General features: G+C 63.7%; 1 protein-coding gene across 3 annotated transcripts in view; it reads left to right on the top strand.

Annotated features, from left to right (window-relative positions):
- Positions 1-12379, top strand: part of GALNT9 (polypeptide N-acetylgalactosaminyltransferase 9) — a 104823-nt gene that overhangs the window by 73159 nt on the left and 19285 nt on the right. For all 3 annotated transcript variants that reach the window (XM_058691554.1, XM_058691553.1, XM_058691555.1), the window contains one exon: positions 4524-4641. In XM_058691554.1, the coding sequence (XP_058547537.1) occupies positions 4524-4641 (118 nt within the window). The remainder of the gene's footprint in view (positions 1-4523; positions 4642-12379) is intronic.

The raw sequence follows: 12379 nt of genomic DNA, 5'->3' as shown, positions 1-12379 counted from the left end.
TGCCTAGCACCACCTGAGAGCTTTGAACGCCTCGGCGAGGTCAAATTCCAGGTGAAGCTTTAAACAGATTCTCCACAAACGGAGGTGGGTGTGGCCGGCATGCTCACCCCATCGGGGGGTCGGGGGGTCAGGAGGGAAGCCGAGGAACCCGAGTGAGAAGAGGCGCCAGCTGGGCGCGGGGGAGGGCGCGGGGCCCGCGGGACACCCACGCGAGGCTGCAGGCAGAGCGAGTTGGCCAAAGCTCGGCAGGCCATTGGCGGTTTTCCACAAAGGTAGAAAGCACGTCTTGCCGTCCGCCGGGAAGGAACCAGAGCCCGTGTCCACGCAGAGACTCTCGCGGACGCATACAGCAGCCCCGTCGTTCTCAGGGACGGAAACGCCCCAGGTGTCATCAGGTGTGACACGTGAACCCGCTGGCGTCTGCCCAGCTGCCGGAACGCGTCCCGGAGTGAACGGGACGAGCTGTCCTACGAGTGACGGCACCGTGGAACTTCGGGCCCCTGGGCGGGGCCGGAGACGCTGGACACGGAAGCGGCCACGCTGTGTGGCGCGGCTCACAGGACCGTCCAGGGAGGCGCCGTCAGGAGAGGAGAAGTGACCGGCTTCCCGGGGGTGCTGGACAGCGGCTCTGAACTGGGGACCCGGGCGATGTTCTCTGGAGGTCAGGGGCCAGGGCCTTTGGCTCAGGTCGGTGACGGAGGGTCGGGCGGGTCCCCCGGGTTCTGGAACGACTGGCCTCACGCACCGGAGTACAGATTCACGGAAGGAGGGCGCACGCGGACACGGAACCTCGGGGCCCGCAGGCGCGGAGTGCAGGCGAGCAGCCTCGAGGTCCTTCGTGCCTCGTCCCGGTCCTCACCGGGAGGACGCCCTCGGGCCCTCCCGCTTGGCAGGCCCTCCGGGGGAAGCGCGCACGGCCGGCTGCCTGCGGGAGGCGCCCCTCGCCACGGACCGGACCGGAGAGCTGGCTTCCACGGGCCTGGCGGCCGGTCCGGGCTGGTCTGTCGCCTCCCGCGTCCTGGCTGGAAGAGCCACTGCCCCTCCGAAGCACACAGCTCGCACGTCCACGTCGAAAGCCGTGCCGGGAATTTACTCCGCACCCGAGGGGCTGGTGTCGGAGGGTTTACTTTAGGAATTTTCTTGCCGCTCCTCACCCTCGAAGCTCGAGGGAGAGAGAAGAAGGGATGGAAATTGTAAGGCTTGGGTTTCTGGGGGAGACTTGTGCACACGCCCCGGTGCTGGAGCCCGCCCGCGTCCCAGGCCCTGAGCCCCTGCGCCCCTGCGCCCCTGCACCCCTGCGCGGGGCGGGGCCTCCCGTCCCCAGGACCCGTCCAGAGTCCCACCCGTGTGTCTGGGGGACGGTGAGGGCCCTGCGGGTGTCAGCCGGCTTCCAGCTCGTGGAGGGAGCTTAGGGCGGGGCTGGGGGGCCGCTCGCAGCCCCCTGCCCCTCCCACAGTCAGGGGTGCGGCGGCGAGGGCCCGAATCCCGCACACACACACAAGCACACTCTCACACACACTTATACACACAGACACACACACACACCAGCACACAGGTATGCACTCCCGGCTGCACACACACATATCTGCACGCACACAGTATACACACACCCGCACGCCCACACACACATCCATATGCACACACACCTGTACACACAAAACCACGCAGACACGGGAGTGTACAGATGCGTGCACACTCATGCACACCTGTGCACACATTCTGACTGGCACGAGTGCCCACAGACGCACACACGTGTAAGTGTGCAGACACACACAGATGCACGTCACCGCACACGTGTGGTCGCTTCTCTAGCTACATGGGAGCAACGGCAGCCGTTCCCTGTCTGACTTTTCTGCTGGTCTCCGGAGAGGAGCTTCCGGGGTGCTGGGTGCTCCCCACGGCCACAGGCTCGGTCACTGGGTCCCGTCCCGTCCCCCGAGCCCACTCCAGCCCCCAGGCTGACGGCCTCCAGGCCGAGCTCCTTTCGGCCGCGACACGGCTTCGTGCGGATCGGCTTCCGCAGGGGCGCGGGCAGAGAGGCTGAGCACGGGGCGGTGGGCAGCGGGCCTGAGGCCACACGGCCCGCGGCTCCGAGCCGGGCTGGGCGCTCGCTGCACACGCCTGTGCCGTCCCTACTGCCCCCCACCGCCTCTCGGAGCGCGTGGGCCTCTCTGGCGCTCTAGCCGTTGCCTCAGACTCTTCCGAGGGCGCCGATTCAGGGCCCGGCGTCCAGTGTCCCCACAGACCGCCCAGCGTCACGTTGCCTGCCCTCGGTGCCAGATGCGTGCACAGTGGCTCCCAGTCGCTGCCCAGTCGCAGCCCGTGGCGCACTTCCCAGGTGCCTGTGCTCGCTCAGCGAGCGTGTGCCCGGCGCGACGGGTGCTCGTTGCCTGGCCGAGCCCGTGAGCACGTGCTGTTCAAGGTGCCGGGGCACGCTGGCTCACCTTGACCCTTGTCGGTCTCCTGGAGGCCAGAGGGCGCATTGGGATCCTCATTGTATCAGCCCCCCCTTGTCTGGGGCTCCAGAATTTCACGGCTCAGGGGCGTGGATGTCCGTGTGTGTCCGTGTGTCTGCTGCAGACGTGTGCACTCGCACGCCTGTTACCTCTCCCGGGGGAGTCCCTGGGCATGCACCGCGCGCCCCAGGACGACCCCGATGCGAGGACGCCCCACGACGTCCCCCGAAACCCGGGAGCCCCTCAGCCAGAGCATCCCGAGCCTTGCCGCGTTCCGTAATCACAGCAGAATCTCGCGTGCGGGTAAACTCCACGCCCACGGATTCTGCTCCCGTCACCTTGTGAGTTTATCTTAAGTCTATTTTGGAACTCTGAGCAAGGATAACAAATCGTTACCGGCTATAATAGACTTGGCAGGGAATTTGGTGCTTTGATTCACCAGAGAGCGCCCTGAGATTTTCCACGGCTGTTGAGAAAACGGGAGAAACGACTCTGCACGTCGGTGAGCGCGGCCCGTCACACGCTTGCTATTAAAAGCCAAAGGCAGCATTAAAATTTCGTTGCTGTTAGATTTGTGACCAAAATCTAACGACAGGACAGATTGAATGTTTGCATAAATCAAAGGACAATCGTTTTTTTTTTTTTTTTTTTAATTTTTTTTTTTTTTTTTTTTTTTTTTTTAATGTTTATTTATTTTTGAGACAGAGAGAGAGCATGAACGGGGGAGGGTCAGAGAGAGAGGGAGACACAGAATCTGAAGCAGGCTCCAGGCTCTGAGCTGTCAGCGCAGAGCCCGACGCGGGGCTTGAACTCACGGAGTGCGAGATCATGACCTGACCCGAAGTCGGACGCTAAACCGACTGAGCCACCCAGGCGCCCCTACAATCGTTTTTTTAATGTCCCTGTTATTCTGGGATGACTGATAGGCATTGACTTCTGACTCCCCAGTCGCTGAGCAGAAGTGCTTCTTTTAAATTGTGACCGAGACCAAGTTTTGGTGTTGTTTTTGCCAAAGAGGGATGTGCTCCTGCAGGAGCAGCAGGGACGGGTTGGGGGGCCCACCCCGGCGCCAGAGCGGCCCGGGGCCCTTCGAGGACAACCGGAACCGTTTGCTGGCTCCGCCTAGGGCTCAGAAGGCTCCAGTCGCTCAGCCTGCAAGCAGACCGTCCTTGTCTTTGTTTGAGACCAAATCCTTCATCAAAAGCTTAAAAGGTCTTGGTTTCTAACAGCATCTGGACCTGCTTCTTGTTACAGATACGTTTTCTGTTTGTCTTTCTATCCTCACCACCTAGAACACACACACTGTGTCCTAAGTTCACGACTGACTGAATGAAGGAATGAATGGTGCGTGCGTGAAGAACCGAACGTGTGATACAGTCCACAGTGACGCTGTCCTCTTACTCGCCACGGCTTTGTGTCATTGTGACCTGTGAGGCCACTTCCCAGGGACCCACTGTTGTGGGTAGAAAAAATACAGCTAGCACATAGGCGCGTGATTTCACAGACACAGTTTCTTAAGACGAGGCAACGTTTACTGACGTTTTTTTGAACGTGTAGCTGTAAGTAATTACAGAAATAATAGAACAGATGGCAGTCTGTGGCCTACAGCTGCACAGGTTGCGCACTCTACAACTTCAAGGTATGTCATTTAGAGAGAGTCTGATATCAGTGAGGTTCCATTGAGGGGAGCAGTGCACAACCTAGGCAACTGCCTGTTGCAGCCCCGACTCCTAGCGTACAGATAGGACAACATGATGAAGGAGACAGGCAGGTGGCTCAAGCCTGGGGACGTTCAGGCGACCAGACAACTCACTGAGAAAACTGGTTTCTTTAAAATTCCCTGCACTAACTTGCCTGAGGTGAGTGCTGGTTTCTGTCACCCATTGACGTTCTTCAATTAGCGTTTGGACTTGGTCTGTGCCGGGTGCTTCACTAGGCTCTGAAGGATGCAAAGACGAGCCCGTGGGGGGCCTGCCCGTGTCCTGGGCCCTCCTGGCTGCCGGGCAGCCAGGGGCTCAGGATTACGCACCTGTGACCTGCTCACGTGCCGTCTCTGCTCCCCACCAGGACCCCCGCCATGATTGGCTGCTCGTTCGTGGTGGACCGGGAGTACTTTGGGGACATCGGCCTGCTGGACCCAGGCATGGAGGTGTATGGTGGAGAGAACATCGAGCTGGGCATGAGGGTAGGTGCCCGGGGCTGCCCTGGGAACGGGGGTGCAGGGCTGCTGGCGGTGGGGCTGGCCGGGCTGTGCGCTGCTGGTTACGGGTCCGTGGGACGTAAGGCCCCGAACCGGGAGTCGTCGCGAGAACCCACGGTGGCGCGGGACTGAGGAACGGGGAGCCTGTCGAACGCGACAGCAAAGGACGGTGTTTCGTGTTGGTTTCGTTTGCTGAGTCACTTGTTGCCGCTGAACGTGTGGCACTGACGCGTGCTCGGAAACGTCAGAAGCTGGTCCTTCGGCACAGGGACCTGAGTGTCCACGACGGGACACCCGCCCCCGAGCTGTCCTGCGTGCCCTGCACACGGTTCTGTGCTCGTCTTGGTTGGATGTGGGAAGGAGGGGTGCAGATGCGGGTCGTGGGCACCTGAGGCCACCATGGCTGTTCCCGGTGGGCGTGGAGGCAGTTTGTGCAAAGGCCCTGGGGACTGGGGAGGACATGAGGCTGCACGGGCAGCGGAGCCCCCGAGGGAGGCCCCGAGCTGCCCTGGGGAGTGACTGAGATCCGTGAGGCTTCGCCCCCGGCCCTGCCACCCTCTTCCCCGCACCCCAGTGGCCCCTCTGCTTTCAAACTTCCTTGTCTGGCAGCTTGGAGAACTGATGGAAAGTTCTGGAAGAATCTTGGTTGCAGGTCAGGGACTCTGGGGTAGCAGAGCTCATTCCCTCCTGGATGCCCGAAGCTGAGGGCCAACCTAGCCTCCGTGGGAGGGTGCTTCGTCCAGTGCTTTGGGGAATGTCGGTGGCTGGGGCACACGTCCCCTCAGGGACGGCACCCTGGGCAGGACGTGCAAGAGTGTGAACGGCCAGAACCAGAACACGACGTATCTGAGCAGGTGGTGGCTTTGGAGATCCCATGTGCTCAGACAGCGCGTTCCCAGCCAGAGACCCTCCCAGCCCCTTCCCCAGAGCCCGAGTTTCCTGCAGGGAGCTGGGCCTCATTTACCCTGCACTGTGAGCACCGGCTGTATGCCAGACCTGCAGCTCCAGAGGGAACCGACAGATGGAACAGATCCTGCTTTTATGCAGCTCACTTTCCAGGGAGGAGGCGAGAAGAGAAGTGTGTCATTTGGCGAGAAGCGCCAAAGGTAGAAATGAAGCAGGGAGGGGCAGGAGTGCAGAGGAGGGGCAGGAGAGCAGGGGAGGGGCAGGAGAGCAGGGGAGGGGGCAGGAGTGCAGGGGAGGGGGTAGGAGTGCCGGGAGGGTCAGGGGTTGCAGGGGAGGGGGTAGGAGTGCCGGGAGGAACAGGAGTGCAGGGGAGGGGGCAGGGGTTGCAGGGGAGGGGGTAGGAGTGCAGGAAGGGGCAGGAGTGCAGGGGAGGGTCAGGAGAGCAGGGGAGGGTCAGGAGAGCAGGGGAGGGGGTAGGAGTGCAGGGGAGGGGCAGGAATTGCAGGGGAGGGGCAGGAGAGCAGGGGAGGGGCAGGAGTTGCAGGGGAGGGGGTAGGAGTGCAGGGGAGGGGCAGGAGAGCTGGGGAGGGGCAGGAGAAGGAGAGCAGGGAAGGGGGCAGGAGAGCAGGGGAGGGGCAGGAGAGCAGGGAAGGGGGCAGGAGTGCAGGGGAGGGGCAGGAGAGCAGGGGAGGGGGTAGGAGTGCAGGGGAGGGGCAGGAGAGCAGGGGAGGGGGCAGGAGTGCAGGGGAGGGGGTAGGAGTGCCGGGAGGGTCAGGGGTTGCAGGGGAGGGGGTAGGAGTGCCGGGAGGAACAGGAGTGCAGGGGAGGGGGCAGGGGTTGCAGGGGAGGGGTAGGAGTGCAGGAAGGGGCAGGAGTGCAGGGGAGGGTCAGGAGAGCAGGGGAGGGTCAGGAGAGCAGGAGAGGGGGTAGGAGTGCAGGGGAGGGGCAGGAGTTGCAGGGGAGGGGCAGGAGAGCAGGGGAGGGGCAGGAGTTGCAGGGGAGGGGGTAGGAGTGCAGGGGAGGGGCAGGAGAGCTGGGGAGGGGCAGGAGAAGGAGAGCAGGGAAGGGGGCAGGAGAGCAGGGGAGGGGCAGGAGAGCAGGGAAGGGGGCAGGAGTGCAGGGGAGGGGCAGGAGAGCAGGGGAGGGGGTAGGAGTGCAGGGGAGGGGCAGGAGAGCAGGGGAGGGTCAAGAGAGCAGGGGAGGGGGTAGGAGTGCAAGGGAGAGGCAGGAGAGCAGGAGGGGGGCAGGAGTGCAGGGGAGGGGCAGGAGAGCAGGAGAGGGGGCAGGAGTGCAAGGGAGAGGCAGGAGAGCAGGAGGGGGGCAGGAGTGCAGGGGAGGGGCAGGAAAGCAGGAGGGGGGCAGGAGTTGCAGGGGAAGGGCAGGAGAGCAGGGGAGGGGGTAGGAGTGCAAGGGAGGGGGCAGTTTTAAAGACATCAGTCAGGAACCCACCCCCCGCCCCCGTCAGAAGGGATGTCTATGGAAAGACCTCTTGGTGCCGTGAGGGAGCTGTGGATGATCAGGGGAAGGGGTGTTCCGAGTAGAGGGCACGGCAGATGCAAAGGCCCTGGGGCAGGGTCGTGCCTCATGTGCTCCAGATGCGACACGTGCAGCCGAGGGGCGGCGGGGGAGGGAGAGCAGCCTGGCTTCTGCTCTGAGGGAGCCCAGAGGCACGGGAGGCTCTGGGTAGAGGCTTCGCTTCCACGTTTCACGGATTGCCCTGACCCCTGCGACTCCGGGGTGGAGCGAGTGAGGGCCGGAGCAGGGAGGCCAGGGCTTCTGGGTTAACGCAGGGAGGTGAGGCTTGGACCGGGGAGGGGACGGTGAGATCCTGTGTCGTGCGGGTACATTCTCGAGGGAGCGCACGCAGGGCTTGCTGGGGGTGGGGGCTCTGCAACGGTCTCCCACTAGTCCTCGGGCCTGAGCAGCTGGGAGGATGGAGGGGCCGTGGGCAGGCAGGGTGGTGGCCTGGAGTGGGGGGTTCTCAGAGGCCGGCCCCGCCCCACCACTGGGCCCTCGTGGGGCCGTGGCCTCCTCTGCCAAAGTGGCCTCCCTGCTGTGTTGGCTTTTTAAAAGTTCGGTGGGGAAAAAGTTGTTCAGCGCCTCGTTTTAGTCTGAAAAAAATAAGATAAAGTTGGGTTTTGATTCGGAGCAGAGGGCGCGTTCGAAGGCTGCCGTGCAGGGCTTTGTTCCCGGCGGGGCTGGGCCGGCTTTCCAGGGCCACTCCTGACAGCCAGCCCGCTTCCAGGGTGCGGGGTTTGGGCCCCGAGTGCCAGCTGCCCGGTCGTGACCCGGCCTCTGCTCCCCCGCGGCCCACGCGCACCTGGGGTTCCGTCCCCGGCCCTCCCTGCCCGTGACACGTGCGCCTCCACCTTCCTCCGGGGTTTCTGGCTCCCGAGTGCCAGCTGCCCGGTCGTGACCCGGCCTCTGCTGTGGGTCCGAGCTGTGGAGTGCTTCCGCTCAGGTGGCTCGGGAATGGGGTCCTCTCCGGTGGGACCCCGCCTCGGGGCTCACTGAATGGCACCCTGAAGTCACAGCCCCACTGGCCGCGCTTCCGTAAACTTCTGCCTGGGAGCTCGCCCGGCTGGCAGGCCGAGGGCAGGGCCAGGTTCCCAGGCTGCGGTTTTCCAACCTGAACCTTCGAGAGGTTTCCTTAAAACACAGGCCCCTGGGCTCCACCCCAGGGATTTGGACTCCATAGGGCGAGACGGGGCCCAGGAATCTGCATTTGCAGCACATTCTCGGGGCTGCGGGCGCTGCTTGCCCAGGGCGCCTGCTCTGGGAACCGGCCCCCGGCCGGCCTGCCGCTTCCGGGGCCCCGAGCCCGCCTGGCGCGCCTGCATACGTGTCCCCCGCTCTGCCGGGCACCCCGCGCCCAGGAGCAGGGCCGGGATGTCCCGGCGGGGGCTCGGCGGGCTCGGTAGCTGGGCTGAGCTGAGCTCTGGTTGGTTTGAGATTCTGGGTTGTTTACTTTTACCTGTGGAGCCTTTATTCACGGGGATGATTTCAGGCGAGTTTTAAAAATTTTCTACACGGTTTATTGAAATTGTACTTTTCAAAACCTATTTGCCTTGAGCTTTTAAGTTAAACCTGGGGGCTCATATCATTATGGTTATAAGTCTAATCGATTGAGATTAGAGAGAACACTCACCTCCCTGTTTTCTTTGATTAATGTTTGATTAACTCGGGTTGAACGGATTGAATGCCATTAAACAACAATCAGTTCCCTCTCTGCCTTTAGTTAATTAAATTCCCTTGAACCTTTTAAAATGACACTTATAAATATAACGTATTTACTTTTCCCTTTAAGCGCCTGGAATGCCTGATACCACAGCGGAAATTCCCCCAGGTGCTTAAAAAACGCTAGCGTATCTAATAAATTAAACTTACACCAAATCTCAAGTTCTCTGAAGCATTTCGGGATCGTTTGCGTCTGTATTTAATTCCCTGACACGGTCCGGTTTTGAATAAAAGACGTACACTCGACCTTCAGTCACACGTGGCGGATTCTTCCACCTTCGACTGTTCTCAGCTGTGCTGATCAACGGACCCCAAACCTTTGCACACGATTCCCGAGTCTGGTTCAGGGAGAGGCTTCCCGCAGCCTTGAGGACCCCCAGGCTCAGAGCAGTCCCTCCGGGGTCCTCCCGGGGGCAGAGGGGAGCCCCACAAGCCCAGTGGGGCAGGCAGAGGATGTCAGCCTGAGGCCGGAGGAGGCCCGGGCAGGAGCCGAACCCTGGCTTCGGTGGGGCTGGTTGGGTTGGGTGGAAGGTGGGCTGGGGGACGGGACAGGGAGGGACAAACAGGCTCAGGGGCCCACAGGGGCCGGGGAGGGCAGACAACCATACCCCCAGAGAGATGGGGGGGCGGGGGGGGGAGCAGGCCCGGTTCCCCCCAGCAGTGCGACTGCGTTCTCCTGAGGCTGTGGTCCCCAGAGGCCAGGAGCCAGGTTCTGCATGGACAGTGGCCCCCGGGAGCCCGGCCCGTCTGAGCAAGAACTCGGCACGAGGGTGGGAAGCACTGTCCCTGGATGTCACCGCACGGGGTCTCGGACACCAGCACGGGATGTCCCCCCTGGGAATGAGGCAGGTCAGAGAACAGGAAAGGAGGAGAGTCCCGTGAGGGGACTGTCCCAGAGGACAGAGCACCACACAGCATGGTGGCCGGGGCACGGGGACGCCCGGCCGGGAACAGGTCGCCCCGCAGAGGCCGGAGGGCATGTTGGGCCCGTGTGGTGAGCGCCCGCAGGGAGGGGGCATCCGGAAGCGGGGCGCACGCTTGGTAAACACAAGGAGACGGGGGGGGGGTGGTGGAGCCTGGGAGACCCCCAGTCCCGTGGGCGAGACATGCCCCCCCGAAACCGCCGGCAGCCACTGCTGGTTTTGACGGTCAGATGGCGGAGGAGGGACGGGCACGGTCTCACCTGGGTGGCTTCTCACTGGTGGTGACGCCCACAGGGCGTCGCAGGGGGGCGTTACCGTGGCAGGAAGACAGGAGCCTCTGTGGCGATGGAGGAAGCCTCTGTGCTTGGCCCCCCGGCCCCGTGACCGCGGCTGGGACCCCAACGTCCCTGGTGTCCGCTCCGTAAAGTGGGGGCTGGGCAGGGTCCCGCCCGTGCGGGGAGGACTCGGGCAGACGCGGGGGCGGGAGGGGGGGTGCGGTCCGCTGCGGGAGGGGACGAGGTAACTACGGGCGTAGATCGGGGTGCAGGTGCGCGGCAGGCACCAGTGTGGACGCGCACGTTTATCCGTGTTGTTACTTTCGTCGCCGACGGGGTTCAGGTAGCTTGCCAGGACGCAGAGACGCCCCAGCAAGATGAGGGGCACTGGGAACACGAGAGGGGAGGACGGAACGTGAAAGGGGGCTGGCGGGGAGGCCCGGTGCTGGGGGCCAGGGTCACGCCCTACGCCTGTGCCTACCCCTGCCGCCGGCTGGGGGCCTGCCGGTCCCGGACCTCAGAGCAGGGTCTCCCCACAAACCCACCCACCGTGGGCCAGAGACGGGCGCAGGGTGACCAGGTGCCCTCCGTCCGTATCCCCACAGCAGACGTCCACCGTGGGCAGGCTGGCGGCTGGGGCGGTCTGTGCCTGCAGAGGTGCTGACGGCTGGGGGGAGGGGGAGGTCTGTCCCCGTGGAGGTGCTGGCGGCCCAAGGGCGGGGGGGGGGGTCTGTGGCAGCTGCCTGGCGCCCCGCATCCGACCTGGCCTCGCCCCGTCCCCCTTCTTATCCACTCCATTCAGAAGCCCAGGGAGCCCCGGGGCCCCCCCTCACCCTGAGGGCCGAGCCCAAACTCCCTCCCGTGACCCTCAGCACCCCTCCCCACGTGCCCCCACCCACCCTCCCCTTCCGTGGCCGAGCCAGGCTGGCCCCTCTCTGCGGGGAGTCCTTCCAGCCCCTGCCGCTTCTGGACCCTGGTCTCAGCCCCACGGTGCTTTCTTCCTCACACGCTCTGGCTCTGCCCACCGCCTCCCACCGATGCCTCCCGCTCCCCGACCCGCCGGAATAGTCAGGGGCCGCGGCTGCCTCGTTCCCTGCTGTGCGCAACCCAGTGTAAGTGCCGGTGCGTCTGTAGAGTGGGCACAGGAGGCCCCCGGGAGGGGAGGGGAGGGGAGGGGAGGGCGTGCTAGACGCTGGAGCCCGGGGTGGGGGGCACGGCAGAGAGAGCAAGCGCTTCGTTTGTTGAGCAACTTCTCGCGGGTGTCTGCCACGCCGCGCTAGATGCTGGGGGCTCCGCAGGGGACAGAGCACGCACGGGTCTTAAACGGGGACAGCGTGTGGCACCCATAGAAAACCATGCACGGGGAAGGGATGGGGGCTTGTCATTTTATACGGGACAATCAGGGAAGGGAGGCCACGTCCGAGCGGGCGTAAAGGCGGAGAGGAAGCGAGCCGTGCGGCTACAGGGAAGGGCATTCCCAGCCGAGGGGCAGCAAGTGCAAAGGCCCTGGGGCGGGAGCATGGCCCTCGTGGCAGAGACCGCAGGCGGCCCCGTGGCCCCGTAGCCTTTCTGCTGCCTTTCCCGCACAGGTGGACCTCACAGCCGCGGCTGTTTCCGATCTGTCCTTGGCACGGGTGGCCGTGCAGCACGTGTCATCGGTTCCGCCCGCTTAGAGGAGTAATTCTGGGGTCCCGGGGCCAAGGTATATTTCTGTGACTGTAAAAATGCCGACTGCTCTTCCCCTAACGAGGAGAGTGCGAGAGCCCGTTAGGGGGAAATGAATCCTTCGCGTCCATCTGGTTAATAAAGGTCAAGACAGAATCCAGCAGCCTGGGTCTGGGCTGGGAAAGCCTCCCGCGGAACAGAAATCGGAAATCGTTTGCTTTGCTGTTTTGAAACTCAGACTCGCCACTTCTCCAGGGTGTTACAGGAAAGGCCCCTCAGCCCTGGGGGCCGTCAGTGCGCCTTCAAAGCCCGGCCCTTTGAGGGGTGCGGCGGCGTTAACCGTCTGGGGGCTGGGTGGGGCGGGTGTCCCCACGTCTTCCCACGGGGCATTTATCTGAGCTCCTGTGTCTCCCAGCAGAGGGCGCCAGGGAGGTGTGCCCACGCCGTCCACGCTCGGGGCAGGGGGCTCTGCCGTCAGGCGTCACAGGGCTGCGGGGTGTCTCCAGGCCGGTCCTAGACCTTCCCCAGGGGGCAGCGGGCAGAGGGGAGGGCAGGGGGTGGGCAGAGGGGAGGGCAGGCGGTGAGGTCCCCGTCCCGCCGCCTTCAGGAAGGGCTTCTCCTAGTTACAAGTGGGCGGGTCTGCCTGACAAGGTAGTGGTCATGGGGGGACGCACCCCCAATGCCCAGAAGCCCACAGGGCAAGGTCCCCCTGGACGG

This window comes from Neofelis nebulosa, chromosome 11, assembly GCF_028018385.1.
Source record: "Neofelis nebulosa isolate mNeoNeb1 chromosome 11, mNeoNeb1.pri, whole genome shotgun sequence".
NCBI classification, from domain to species: domain Eukaryota; kingdom Metazoa; phylum Chordata; class Mammalia; order Carnivora; family Felidae; genus Neofelis; species Neofelis nebulosa.
The sequence above is the reverse complement of the archived record's forward strand: the minus strand, read 5'-3'. Positions and strand labels throughout refer to the sequence as shown.